We start from the raw sequence: 13,368 nt of genomic DNA, 5'->3' as shown, positions 1-13,368 counted from the left end.
TTGTTCTTTGTTATGCTGTTGAATATAAACTTTAGCATGCTGTACAATTTTTAAGGAATCCAGATGAAAAAAATCTTGATAAGAAAGTTGGGATAAAAACTTTGTTGTAACATCCCTTGGCTTCAAAATGGACAACTTTGCTTACTCAAACCCAAAATCTGTATGCGTCACCCTACCATCCCAAGAGGTACTTGTTTTCAAAATTTAGTACATGTTCCAGGTAACAATTGGTGATGATGAGTATACACACAAGATATGCCACACACAAGGTTTTGTAGTCAAATTGTTATCTCTCCTTCAAATGAAGGGAGACATTATATTGGTACTTCATGTAGATCTTTTAATGTATAATCTAAATCTAGTCGAGACTGCGACGTTAAAGCCATACAAGATACTGAAGATGAAACATGAGGTATACCTGCAGCATCACCAAATAGATGTGAAGTGCACTGGAATAAAGGTCAAATAAGTGCAAAATATTCAGTAAATCTTGGCTAGTCAGGGCTGTAAATTTTAAACCATCTTGGAATATCTTAATAAAATTGTGTAGTAGACCATATTTAATTAGGTCGTTTGTAGGTCAAATAAGGTAATGTTTTCAACCATTAATGATAAGTTGATGAAAATCAAGTACATATCTCCAGTTTGTTTTCATTTCATGAGCAAATATTAAACTGTAGTTGCAAGTTTCCAGTCACTCAAAATTATTTCTAACAACTCTCCAAATAAGACAACTCAATTCAAACTAAGATTAAAATTTTATTTTGTAAAAGTTACATTCAGCACCTTGATAATTTTGACAGAAAAGATTGTGATTCAGTACACAGAAACAGTAAGAAAACAATCCAAGGAAAATAGCAGTTTTACTTGTGGAGGAAAAGACACTAATTTAAATAAAGGCAAGATAATACTTTGATCTACATAATAACAGGGATACTAACTGGCCATTATTAAACCTGAAATGATATAAAAGATTACAATATACAGCAATAGCATTATTATTGATTGTATAAAATTATAAGATGATCAATGGTGGATACTCTAAAGGTAAATATTTACAACAAAAATTGTAGTATTTTTCTCCACAAGCAAATCTGTCATAATTATAATTATCCAATAGTTGTTACACATTTGTGTTAGTCGTAGAAATTAATCCAATTGTTTAAGAAGCAGAACATTATTATTCAAACATGCATGAAAACACAAAGAAATCAATCAATAAATGTTTCTGCATCCAGTATCATTTTACAAAAATGTGAGAGATGTGAAGTTATAAAATTGCTACATGTGAGACACTAATTAGTATGTACACGTGCAATATCATAGAAAATTATTACCACAACTGTTATGTCAGATTTTTATACTTGTACCCTCTCATGAAACAAAAGTATCAGCAAACCGATACAGATCTTTAGAAGCGCTTTCAATCAAAATTTTCTACACCATTAGAATCTAAACTTATTTGATTTGACAAAACCAATGCCGAAAAAGTGTCATTTAGCAAAATTTGAACTATCAAATTTGGACCTTGTAGTAGATTTGTGTCCTTTAAAAATAAGAAAATACCATTTGGCCAGGTTGAAAAATGAAATTCCACCTCTCCCCAAAAAATGATCTTTCAATAAATTTAATGTACATGCTACAAAGTCAAGTTCTTTTTATTGAGAGCAATGCTGATAAAACAGCTACTACAAATATAGTTGTCAGGACGGGATGAAACAGTATTTTATGTTTACGTTTTTCTAGCGATTTAAATCAACCAAAGGTGCCAAACAATATTAAAATTTTGTAATGCCCATACAGTAGGTTCAACCATTTTCAGATGTTGGTGTTTTAGACAATCAATTAGCATTTTCATAATAAAATGTAAATAATTTTGTAAAACAAAGAAGTATATAAACCACTTGCTTGTAATACAATTCCTTTTTTATCCACATATGATACGTCAACAAATTGAGTGTAAGCATGATGATATGAATGAAACACATTTAACAAATTGTCGGGCATAAGACCAGGTGAAAAAATGTTCCTTTCTCTGTTCCAATCTTTTAATTTTAGGACGCATAAACAAATGTCAAATACCGGTACATCATAGTGAATACACTTATTTTACTTCTACAAAATAATAGTTTGCAATGACAGTTTATTTGTAAGTTCTTTTTATTAATAACCAAAAAAAGTAAGAAAGGTTGACATATAATATGAATCTGGATAGTTTCAGATTGGACAGATATTTTTAGCTTGGCCTATACCTTGAATCGATAATTACGACATATTTATAGATTACAGAAAAAAAATCAAAACGCAGCATGACTAAGATAGGCAGTGTAACGTACAGTGCTGAAAATTGTTGTATAGAAACAAAGAAACAGATTTCACAAAACTGTTTCTATATGAAAAATGCATACATGCATCGAATCTGTCCCCACCCCTCCCACAGTGTCCGCGTTTGCAAATCTTCCCCTCATCGCCATACCTCCAAGTCATATCACAATAGTATAGAAGTTACACTTCTCGCGTTATCGTCACATATATCACAAACAGAAGTCCCGCTTCAGTCATTGGTTATCATACATTATTTAGTGCACTATATGAGTTCCTTCCTACCCGACTAGGCCGGGTGGCTGTACAGAATTATTGGTATGTACACAGTATATATTAAGTTTCCATGCAGGATAACTACACAAATATTTTGCACTTTTTTTTTCATTTCTCTCGCGATTAGAATGCAGACAAACTCATGCTCCTCTTCATCTTGTTGCCGACCAGACGACGACTTCTGCTTACGTTGGCGGAGAAACTTGTAGGTGTGATTCTCGTGAGACACTGTGTGGCTTCAACAAGTTTTCTGTAAAACAAAATATTCTATATCAGAACATGCCCAGTAAAATCTTTTCTGAAAGTTTCTAGTAAGGAGAGAACTGTTCTGTAAACCGGATCACAAAGTCAATTCTCTGTATAAATAAGAGATTTATTAGTCTGAAGTAAAATATTCTAGAAATGATTTTGAGTACCACTTATATTACAGTCTTATCAATTGAAACAAATTAATATTTGGTTTTATGTTTAGAACGTTAAAAAAAACTGAAGATGACATATCACCGGGCATTGATTAAAACATTTTTTTCCCCCTTTTCTTCCTGTCTAGTATTGACACGAGGTCTGATGAACCCAGAAATGAAACATACCTTGAGAGCATCTGGTTTTTGAAGCGTTCTTCGTTGAGTTCCCGTCGAAGTTGTGCTCGTGACTTGGTGGATTGTGGACACAGGATGAGACTGGAGGCTACAGCTGCTGCACTTGGTCGCTTCAGAGGATCAGGGTCAACCATGCTCTGTAAAACAAGTTTATATTGTAATTGAAGCAATAGCAGGCATTCAAAAATTAACACATTTCTGACGGAAAATGTTATTTCACTTATTTAGCTTCCCTACAAACAAACCTTTGTAATTAAACCAACTTGATATTTAACATTTCTTGTCATTGGTCTTTTACACATATTCTTGAAAGAACAATGTTTTTAAATATTTCATAAGAATTTTAGAGTTTGCATTTAACTCCTTTATTTTTATTTGGCCAATGTTTAGAATGTATTTTAAATTCATAAGGTTTGATTTTTTTTTTGAATGAGAAACAGATATCTAGCAATAATTACCTTGAGGAGTTGGTTGAGTTCAGGTGACATGTGTGGTAGACTGGGAAGTTTTCCCTCACGAATACTGTGCCACTGTGGGCCATTGCGGGGTAGGTTGTGTCCACCACCTGCCTCGTACATGGTCAGACCCAGAGAAAACACATCACATTTTGACAGGTGGTCAAAGTTTTCACTGAGGATTTCTTTTGGGAGGTAATGGCAGTCTCCATCCTCCACTGTGGGGTTGGTCACGGACGTCACATGGCCTAAGTCACCTGTAATACATAATGTATATACAATTATAGTCTACCCTGGAGTTGTGAATCAAATGCTCACATTTGTGAAAATTTAAAATTCATTCATTTTACATAGCATTACGCACATCTTTTCAGAATTTGATAGGAAATAACTCGCTATAAGATAGATAGATAAAATTCCGCAAGTTTAGGGCACCTAAATAGTCACATATAATTTTGTTTTAGAAAAATATGTTTAACAGTCTACAACTGAACAATTCACATATACTTGTAATATCCTATTATGTATTCTAAGTCATTCACCCCAGAAATTTCATAATGTACTATTCCAGCCTTGATATTGGAAGAGTTCAAATGTGACTTCAGGGGTTAATGTCAAGAGTTAAAGTTGAGATGAACATACCAATTTTGTATATGATTGCCTCCTCCTCCTCTTCGTCCTCCTCTCCACATGACTCCATGCCACTCTCAGGGGACTGTAGGAACTTTGGGTTTCTGTGGATGAAGATGTTGCCAGGCTTTATGTCCAGATGCACCAGGTTCTGGGAGTGAATGTACTTGAGGCCTAGGACAGCCTGGTACATAATGGTCTTCAGTTCAGACTCGCTCATCACTCTTCCTGTCCGCTTATCTTCTTCCACCACCTCTGCCAGACTGCCACCTAGAACAAGAATATTGTGAATGCCATTAAATTGGAACTACTCTAGCTTTATCATATTGCCCGTTTGATATGTGTTTCAGTCAATTAAAAATGGGTCATTCTTCCATATAGTTTTCAAGACATACAGTAAATACACTACTTAATTTAACAAGTGAACTTCATCAAAAATCTCCCTGATATGGGATGTCTGAACAAGATGTTATTAAATGAACAATTTAACATATATTGCAAAACAGGTCAAATATTTCATTTTCAATTCATGGACAAGAACATTTTGAGATTTTTTGCCAGTATTTCTCCACAATTTAGAACAAAGTCCTAAATATTTTTTGTAGTGACTCTTATAATTTTCTTATAAAAATCAAAGCAAAAAGATGCAGGTGATCCAAAATATCTAAAAAGGTGTTCTTTTACATTTTGTTCATTCATCCCTGAAATTTCATTATGAACTATTAAAACCTTTGAAATGGAAATTCAAATGTGTTTTCTGGGATAAATGAGTTAATAGTATAATTCTCAGAACTTTATCCATTTTGTGAACACTGAATATAACTTCATAGATCTGAACTGATTTGCTCATTACTCACCATTACAGTACTCGTTTTGTATGTACATGTGGTCCTCTTCTGCCCAAGCTGAGTAGTACCGCACAACATGCTGATGTTTCCCCAATACCGCATGGGCGTACACCTCGTTCATTGCATTCCTCCTGTACATAAAACAAAGCATTCTTTAGAACATAAATTTCTTTCTTGTCTTGATTTTTTAAACCTTGCAGAGTACATCTAGCAAGTCTGGAAAAGTTTACAGGAACCAACAAATATGACAGGTTTAGAACTGGAGAAATCTGAGTATGATTTTAATGAAAATGGTAAATTGGAAATCGAACGACTTGTCTGCAAAAACATAAGCAAAACACGAGATAATTGAACGTTTTCTTTTCGTATACTTGTGTAACCAATTTACAAGTTGACAGTTATCCATCAATCCTTGATGATTTTGTTGACATTTGTCATGTGCCTTCATTTCATGGCAGTTAAGTTAGAACTTACTCGTATACACTTCCAGCGACAGGCATCTTAGACTTCTTGATGGCATAAGTACAACCGTCCAGTCGATGAACGCATTTGTAGACACTGCCGAACTCTCCATCACCAAGCTTACACACTTCATGGAACTCCTCATTGTACCGGGACGTGTTTATCTCATGTAATGCAATTTTCTGTTGAGAGAGGAAAGTTGTTTAGTATGTTTTCAATATTAAACTGGTATAAATATCTAAATCTGTATAGTTTTTCAGTTAAATTTCTATGATGGTTCTTTCTGTTTTCGAATATATTTTAACCGGGCCGAAAGACACTCAAAGATATTTTTACATGAACTTGAATTATAATGTTTTCGTTCAATAATTTGACAATATTGAAAGAATATTATTGATATGTCACTTCTCAGATTGCTGTTACCTAAATCTCTGCTTCATTCATAAGGGATAACTTACTTTTGTTGAGGGCATGTCAACTTCAATTTCATCTTCTGTCGAGTCATCCAATATACTTCTGAAAAATAAACCATATTACATTTATATACAATCACTCAACAACTTTCATAGCACCACATGTACAGGGAAACTATTAAGCACAGGAAGCAGGTCAAAATGACAGGTTCAGCTCTGATTTTGAACTGTTCAAATCAATGTTTTCTTATATATATCGTGTATGAAATTTTACAAAAGTTAGCAGATTAAAATGTCATTTGGTCTAGAAGTTACTAAAAAGTCGGCATCATCAACATCACCAGACTTCAATGGCCGTTGTTGTCATGGTTTAACTGTATCTACCGATATCTTATTTAATCCTTGTCCAACATTTTATCAGCTTGGTTTAGGAATTTTCTACAGATGTCAGACTATGAGACAGTAAAATTACTGTTCTATAATCTACCATTACGTAATTAGTGGTGCTGTGCTGTCCCCACCTAATCTCCATGTCAACCATAAAATGTTTACTGTTTACTTCCCAAGCTTTGTTTCTGTTTGCATAGTTAACTTTCCCTCCTGTCATTTTGCCTTTATTACTTAACAAGGCGAAAGTCTATTTCCAACTTTTCAGGAAAAATAAAATAAAATTGTCCTTTTACATAAAAAGACATTGATTTGTTTGTTTCTGATAACATCATTTTTTTTTTCATTTGACACAAATTTGGCCAAATCATGAATGGTCTGTCGAGGGAATTTATGCATATTTTAGGCAATTATTACTGTTCAAGCTGTGCAAAAAAGTTTGATATTGAGATCCTCGTGTTGTAGTTTCTTATTCTTCATTACATATATCAGGATTTGGGCTGTTCTTTTTGATATAAAATCAACAGTTTCCAAACATGTTAATTATATGATCCCATTACAATTGCTGGTACATAAAATTTTAAACCTTAAAATCTATTCCAATCCCACTAAGGCCAGACATTTTCATTTATTCTGTTTAATTTGTTTAAAAAAAGGTGTAAATATTCTATCGGGTTTAAAAATCATTTTAACAACCAGGGTCAAGACAATGACAAAATACCATTAGGGACATTGAATATTAACATGGGAAAATAGGAGTTCATTGACTGAACTTCAGGAAACCTGAATAGTAACAGAATGAAATCAAGATAGAATATATTAAAGTGCAATAATACACTCAATATATGAAATAATGTCATTTTCATATGTTTTTTAAACTTTCCCACCAATGAACCACCTGTTGAAAACTGTAAATTATCCCCTTGAAATGAAAATAAATATTTAATCATCAGCAGCTGTGTGATAGACTCAGTTTGTTGATATATCGATTTTGGTCGATATTAAAGACGTTATTTTGTTTTACATGGAACATTGACTAAATGCACAGTAACATGTCACATATAAATTACTTCATTGTATATACACTGACTTCCATTTATATCATTTTTAAGATAGATAGCATGTAAATTGTAATACAAATATTCAAATATTTAAATGTTGCATAGTTGTAAATCGTGAATCATCACTCTGAGTCATAGTTAATTTTAGAATACGTAGGTGAAATCAGCTTATATGAATTTCTGAGCTTTACCTTTCCATCTGGTTTCTGTTGCGTTTCATGGAGTTATTTAAAGTCAATGGTCTGTTGTTATTTGGCGTGAATGGGTTGAAATTCGCTTCCACACGATTTTCCGAGGGTGGCGTTAGTCTTTTTCTCTCTTTTGCAATTCGTTCATCCGTTAATCGTCGTCTCCTGGCTTTTTGAAGTAATGATTTTGGCGTATGTGGTGTATCGAAAAGTCTAAGAGCACGTAATCTGTTATGTGGTGGAGAGTTCGGACATGGCGATTCAATGGCCGTTCCAGGTGCTGGGACCCTCTGCTCGTCGTCGTCAACATCGCCCTCATTTCCTTCGTCGAGTGTAAACTGAATAGGTGATCGTTTCATATGCCTAATAACGTTTCTTGATGATCTTGGACTAGACATTGGTGAAGATGGTAAATCGATTTCAATAAATTCCGAAGGCTGTTCGTCAATCCTACTAGATTTATATCGACAAGGCGAAAACAAATTGCCACACCGCACAAAATCGCCATCACTGGGGCTAAGCTCACCTTCGTCAGAATCATGATAAGTTAACGTCCGAATAATATTTTCATCCCTTCTCTTTAAGGCCGATCGCCGTCCTTTCGTAAACATGTTTCTTCTTTTAAACCACCAATGTGTTTTTGTGCGATGTATATCCCGTGAATGATAACTGTTTACCTATCACAACTGTAAATATATGAAGACGTAGGCACGCTTCCTGATCCCTTTTGAGATTTGGCGGGTCAGACGATCACATGACCAAATCAGCCAATCACAACCCTCGATTCAAATAACGTACGTTGTTCACACTCTCCCGATTTCACACGCTTATAGTCTGTTTCTCTATTGTCGTAATCTAACTAAGAAATCAATATCGTATTGTATAGACCAGAATTCTTCGTTTTTAAGCATTAGGTGGTCCGTCGGCGCTTTTGAAGTTAATGGACTACACAGGCTTAATTAAATATTGTACGAATTAACGGGTTTGGTACCGACTCTCAGAGTTAACAAAGAAAGCATATTTCTAATTGGCTTATACGAAAGCTGGATTATTTGACGAGTTAAAAGCATTACGTGCATATAAAAGTCACAGTTGACATTGTTAAAATGTCATTGTTGCCAAGATTATTAATATGTATAGTCGTTAACATTTTAATCTTTCATGTTCGATCTTTGTCTTGTCTTAATTTACAAACGTTTCACATCTTTTGATGTGATTTTGTTTCTCAAGTGAATTATTGTTGAAATCACGAGTCGATGTATTATATAATATCCGTGATTATACACTTCCAATGTTGAATAGCATAAATCGGTTTTCTTATGTCCGATTTTTTGCAAGAATATTTTCCCTGCAAAATGAGTCTCATTTTTTTTATTAAAAAATGCACGTTTTCAATTGTTCCTCCTTTTTAAGTAATTCAATTTTCTGATCACTGTATTTGGACGATAAATATAGGAATTTTTGAAATGTTTATTCCTATTTCTGCTCCTATCAATATATGTGTTGTTGTTTTTATAGATATATTCCGTTTCCGATATTAACAAAGAAAAAAATATAAAAATACCTCTTTGTTCTTTTTTGACTGAATATCGAGTATTTTGAAACCCTTGACAGATCACTTAACGTGATAACGGTCTAGTGTGTTTGTTATGATTTTGTGAAGAGGGACACCTGCTCATATAGCTACAGCATTCTGTCTGGCCAAACACGAACATAATGACACACGGAAAAGCACAAATTCCCTTCACTGGTTGAATGCAGTACGACATTAGAAGTCATATTAACAAAGTTCATTATCTTTCTTACTTAGAAAAGTCAATTTATTTCAAAATTTATTTGAAACTTTGTTATTCGTTCTTTATTTAAAGAAATATTTATTATAACGGTCAGTACAACGGGTTCTGTAATTGGTCTCGTTAGGTGAACATCTGCCATGACCTTTGTCATACCTAAGGAGACCAGGTACACTGTGGGCACGTGCCACTAGCGCCAGGTGTGATGATGACGCAGCATCCCGTCACTCATGTGATGACGTACCGTCACACCTGGAATACATACTGTGACTCACCTGTGGGGTAGAAACACACCTCATTAGCATAAAATTCGAATTAGTTTAAACGATTCACACATTTCTGTTCCTATAGCAAATTATTAACAGTTTTATAACGGTTTTTAACCAGAGACCTGTTTACAAGCAATTTCTTGATCAACTATCTCCTCTTGTTTTTGTATTTTTTTAGATTTTATTTTCAACAATCCGGAACAAATAATAATTTGGTGTTATATTGATTAAAACATACTTTATTTGTCAATCAACAAAAAGGATTTGGCACAAGTTATCTAAACTTAGAAACGTCTTCTCCAATACATTTCATCATATAAATTCGTGAAAACAACAACAGATATATTTATCAAAAATATATATGAACAAAGAGGAAAGGAAGAGAAAGAAAGAAGAAAGAGTGATGACACGATAACAGCCATCAATTTACTACTGATCTCTTACTATTCTAATGTAGGTTTGAACTAGATGGTTTTGTACACTATATCTATATATACTATGGTTAATTCACAAGATTATATGTCGATAAATTTCGGTAAAAATGAACAGCTTCCTTTACACTGGTATGCAGGGAAATCCACCAAATTTTCAAACAGATGACAAAAAAATAACTGCTTGTTGTACCTCCTTGTGATCCTACCAAGGCCCTGCCCTGGACCCGCTTCTGAATGAATCCACACAAAACTATGGCTAGCTACATTCCTGGTAACAAAATCGATTTTTATAGAACAAACAAAATGCAGAAAAAAACGAAGCATTTTTTAATTTTAATATTATTAGAAAAAACGTTTTTACTTGTTAGTTTGTCAGCTATTCTTATTCTGATGAGGGTTCTATTGTTATAATTGTTTAATAACTTCAGATGTATATCAATCTTTCATTGTGTAATTTTTAATAGTTTATTATTTTTATGTCATATACATGGAAAACGATTAGGGAGAAAGCAATAACAAATTTCTCTTTAATAATGCCACAAAGTTATTTACAGGGAACACATATTACAAAGTATCTGCTAAGTGAGGTTAACTTCAATTTCATTGTTGTGTCATCAACTTTTTATCGTTTTATTATGTTTTGGCTACAATGATCGTCAATAATTGCCCCACAAATACCACTTTATCACGTGTAAATAATCAAATAAACCTTACAACGTGAACGATAACATCGTAAAATTGTCATTGACCGTTTATACTCTTGACCAAATGACCCGTGTCTATTTCTGACAGTTGACCTTGACACTTCGACCTTGTTGTAATTGCATGTCCTAATTAGGGCTACATTAAGTCATAACGGTCCCTTATGTGACGTCACGGGGAGGGTGCATGATAGGGGGATGACGTTTGGCACTCAGGTGACATTAGCTGTCACGTGACTTGACTTCGTTCGATTATCGGAGATAACCCTTATCCCTTGTCTTGAATTACCCCCCTCCCACGGTCATCTCAGCTTCTGTCGCGCTGATCATATAATCTTTTGCCAAGGCCAAAGCAGTGGTCACGGCAAGGGGTCACAAAGAGGGGTCAGCTCGTTTCGCCAGGCCTGTCATTTTCTCTGATATCAATACAAATGAAATTACTTTGTGCTAATGCAGACGGCCGTTTGATTGTATGTCGAGTACCCACTCCAACTGGAAGTACAATAGCGGACACCGGTATTCCCATTGATATCGGTTTACGTGTCTGAAAAGTTCCCAGAAGGGGCCGTTATAATCGAAAAATTCAAAATGAAACCGTGCTTGTTTCCCTATTCTAAATGTAGTTATGTATATAATACAAAAGGCTTTACACCATTGCCAATCTCACCCTGAAGTAAATTATACTTGTGATGTTTTTTTAATTTACAGATTTCATATATTTTATCAAGAGTGAAAGAAATAATTTCAAATAATATTTTTTTTAACTGTTTAAAAGCTAACAATGCCCGCTAGATCGGTTGGACCTAACACACCATCAGCAATGAGGGATTATTTTGTCCAACGGTCAATAAAAAGTTTCTTTTCATTATTTGAATTCGGGTACAGCCCGCTATTCTGAAGTCATAGCTCCTTTTAATCTCCTCGAAATAAAACATGCTTGGTCTGGGATTTTACAATCTTAAAAAAAAAAACAGGAAAAAACAACCGCAATAAAACAGGTCAGTACAAAGCAAAATAAATCACCCGGCGAGCTATAGATGGAAGACTGCAACAAATCCATTGAAAAACACACATTCTAAAATTGTAAACCAAAAACCGGAAGCGAAACCGGGTATTCCGGAACTTGAATGAAAAGAGCTTCCAGCACCACATGTGGGATCTACTACGATTTTCATCCCGTCAAATCTAGTATTTCATTGGGTCTCCATCAATCAATACATAAAGTTAACAAATGGCCACTTGAATAACATAATTTGACGTAATGATAACCGTAAAAAATCATCAGTGTAGCTTGAAGTATCTCCGGTAGGAAACCCTGAAGCCTTTCACCAGAAATCTGTCGTACTTAATTTAAATTTCATTTTATTATCGGTATGATATTACAGTAATGCAAACATGATATACATATAGGATTCGAAAACAAGTACAAAGTACTTATGTTAATCCGTCTCCTTTGTATGTAAAACGGCGATTCGTCCAATCGCCGTTTTACATACAAAGGAGACGGATTAACATAAGGCACTGACGAATATTATGCATATAGATATAAGCATATGGAAGAGAAGAGGATGGGAGAGGAAGAAGGGAAAGAGGTGCAAACGGGTTTAAATAAAGTATTGTTGGCGGTAAAATATATGGGGGAGTACAGAACATTTCCTGCATTATGGGAGGAAAAACTGATTGGAGTATATTTTGGATATGGACACATGTCGAGAACTGTGCATGTCACTGAGGTATTCAACACACAATAGATTAATTGTATATAATGAAAACTTTCCATTCCGACCCCTGAGTATTCCGACATCCTGTGGCGAACAACAATTTGGTGTAATTCAAAATATTAAAATTATCATCAAACAAGACTTTGACGGTTTGTATATGTAAGAGTCCCATTATGTACCACATGTAATCATACGTGTAATGAAAATTGAGAACTTCAAACTAAAAATCGTTCGACTGGATAATGAAATGTTGGACACAGTCGAAAATATTCTCATTATATTTTTAAAACTGGCATATCAGGATTTTCGTACAGAAGAAGATTTACATTATAGTAGGGGGGAAGGCTTCTGAAGCATTGTACTCTTAATTGTTGGTATTTCGGACAGAAAAGGAGGAAGTGTTCGGTAGTTTCAGCAGACTGATTACAAGTACACATGGGACTACCAACTAGGTTTCGTCTGTATAAATCACTATAGAGAGAACTACAGTTCATTCATAATGGCCGAATCTACTTCTGCAGAAGTGAAAATAAGGCGGAACAATCTACTTCTGCAGAAGTGAAAATAAGGCGGAACAAGGTGAATTTCGGCATTCAAGAGCTTTTAAGCTGTCGTACTTAAAATAGGCATTGGCATGTATTGAATTAGCTGTGTCATGATGACGTCATAACCAGAGACAAACTTTTCTGCTGCGGAAAGTGAAGACCGAAAGTTCGCCAGTTAGAATTCTGAAGAATCAATAGTCCGAAAGCCTGATACTCTAAATTTTGAAATAATATATGGTAAAATAATATATTTAGGTTAACACC

At 34.4% G+C, this 13,368-nt stretch overlaps 1 protein-coding gene across 1 annotated transcript; it reads right to left on the bottom strand.

Moving 5' to 3' along the window:
* Positions 1–745: 745 nt before the first annotated feature.
* LOC110457599 (wee1-like protein kinase 1-A) lies at positions 746–8,375 on the bottom strand. Its single transcript, XM_021508940.1, has 8 exons — positions 7,645–8,375; positions 6,051–6,108; positions 5,605–5,774; positions 5,140–5,261; positions 4,295–4,552; positions 3,656–3,909; positions 3,189–3,334; positions 746–2,848 (listed from the first exon to the last, which is right to left on the bottom strand). The coding sequence occupies exons 1-8, from the start codon at positions 8,250–8,252 to the stop codon at positions 2,722–2,724; spliced, it is 1,743 nt and encodes a 580-aa protein (XP_021364615.1). The 5' UTR covers positions 8,253–8,375; the 3' UTR covers positions 746–2,721.
* Positions 8,376–13,368: the final 4,993 nt, after the last annotated feature.

This window comes from Mizuhopecten yessoensis, unplaced genomic scaffold, assembly GCF_002113885.1.
Source record: "Mizuhopecten yessoensis strain PY_sf001 unplaced genomic scaffold, ASM211388v2 scaffold9253, whole genome shotgun sequence".
Taxonomy (NCBI): domain Eukaryota; kingdom Metazoa; phylum Mollusca; class Bivalvia; order Pectinida; family Pectinidae; genus Mizuhopecten; species Mizuhopecten yessoensis.
This window is presented reverse-complemented; position numbering and strand designations above follow the sequence as displayed.

Bases quoted from the DNA above. Each gene is read 5' to 3' on its own strand.
- LOC110457599 (XM_021508940.1), bottom strand. From the start codon at position 8,252: ATGTTTACGAAAGGACGGCGATCGGCCTTAAAGAGAAGGGATGAAAAT. The intron at 6,109-7,644 runs GTAAAGCTCAGA...TTTATTTTTCAG, and splicing joins AACAGAAACCAGATGGAAAG to AAGTATATTGGATGACTCGA. The intron at 5,775-6,050 runs GTAAGTTATCCC...CTCTCTCAACAG, and splicing joins TTGACATGCCCTCAACAAAA to AAAATTGCATTACATGAGAT.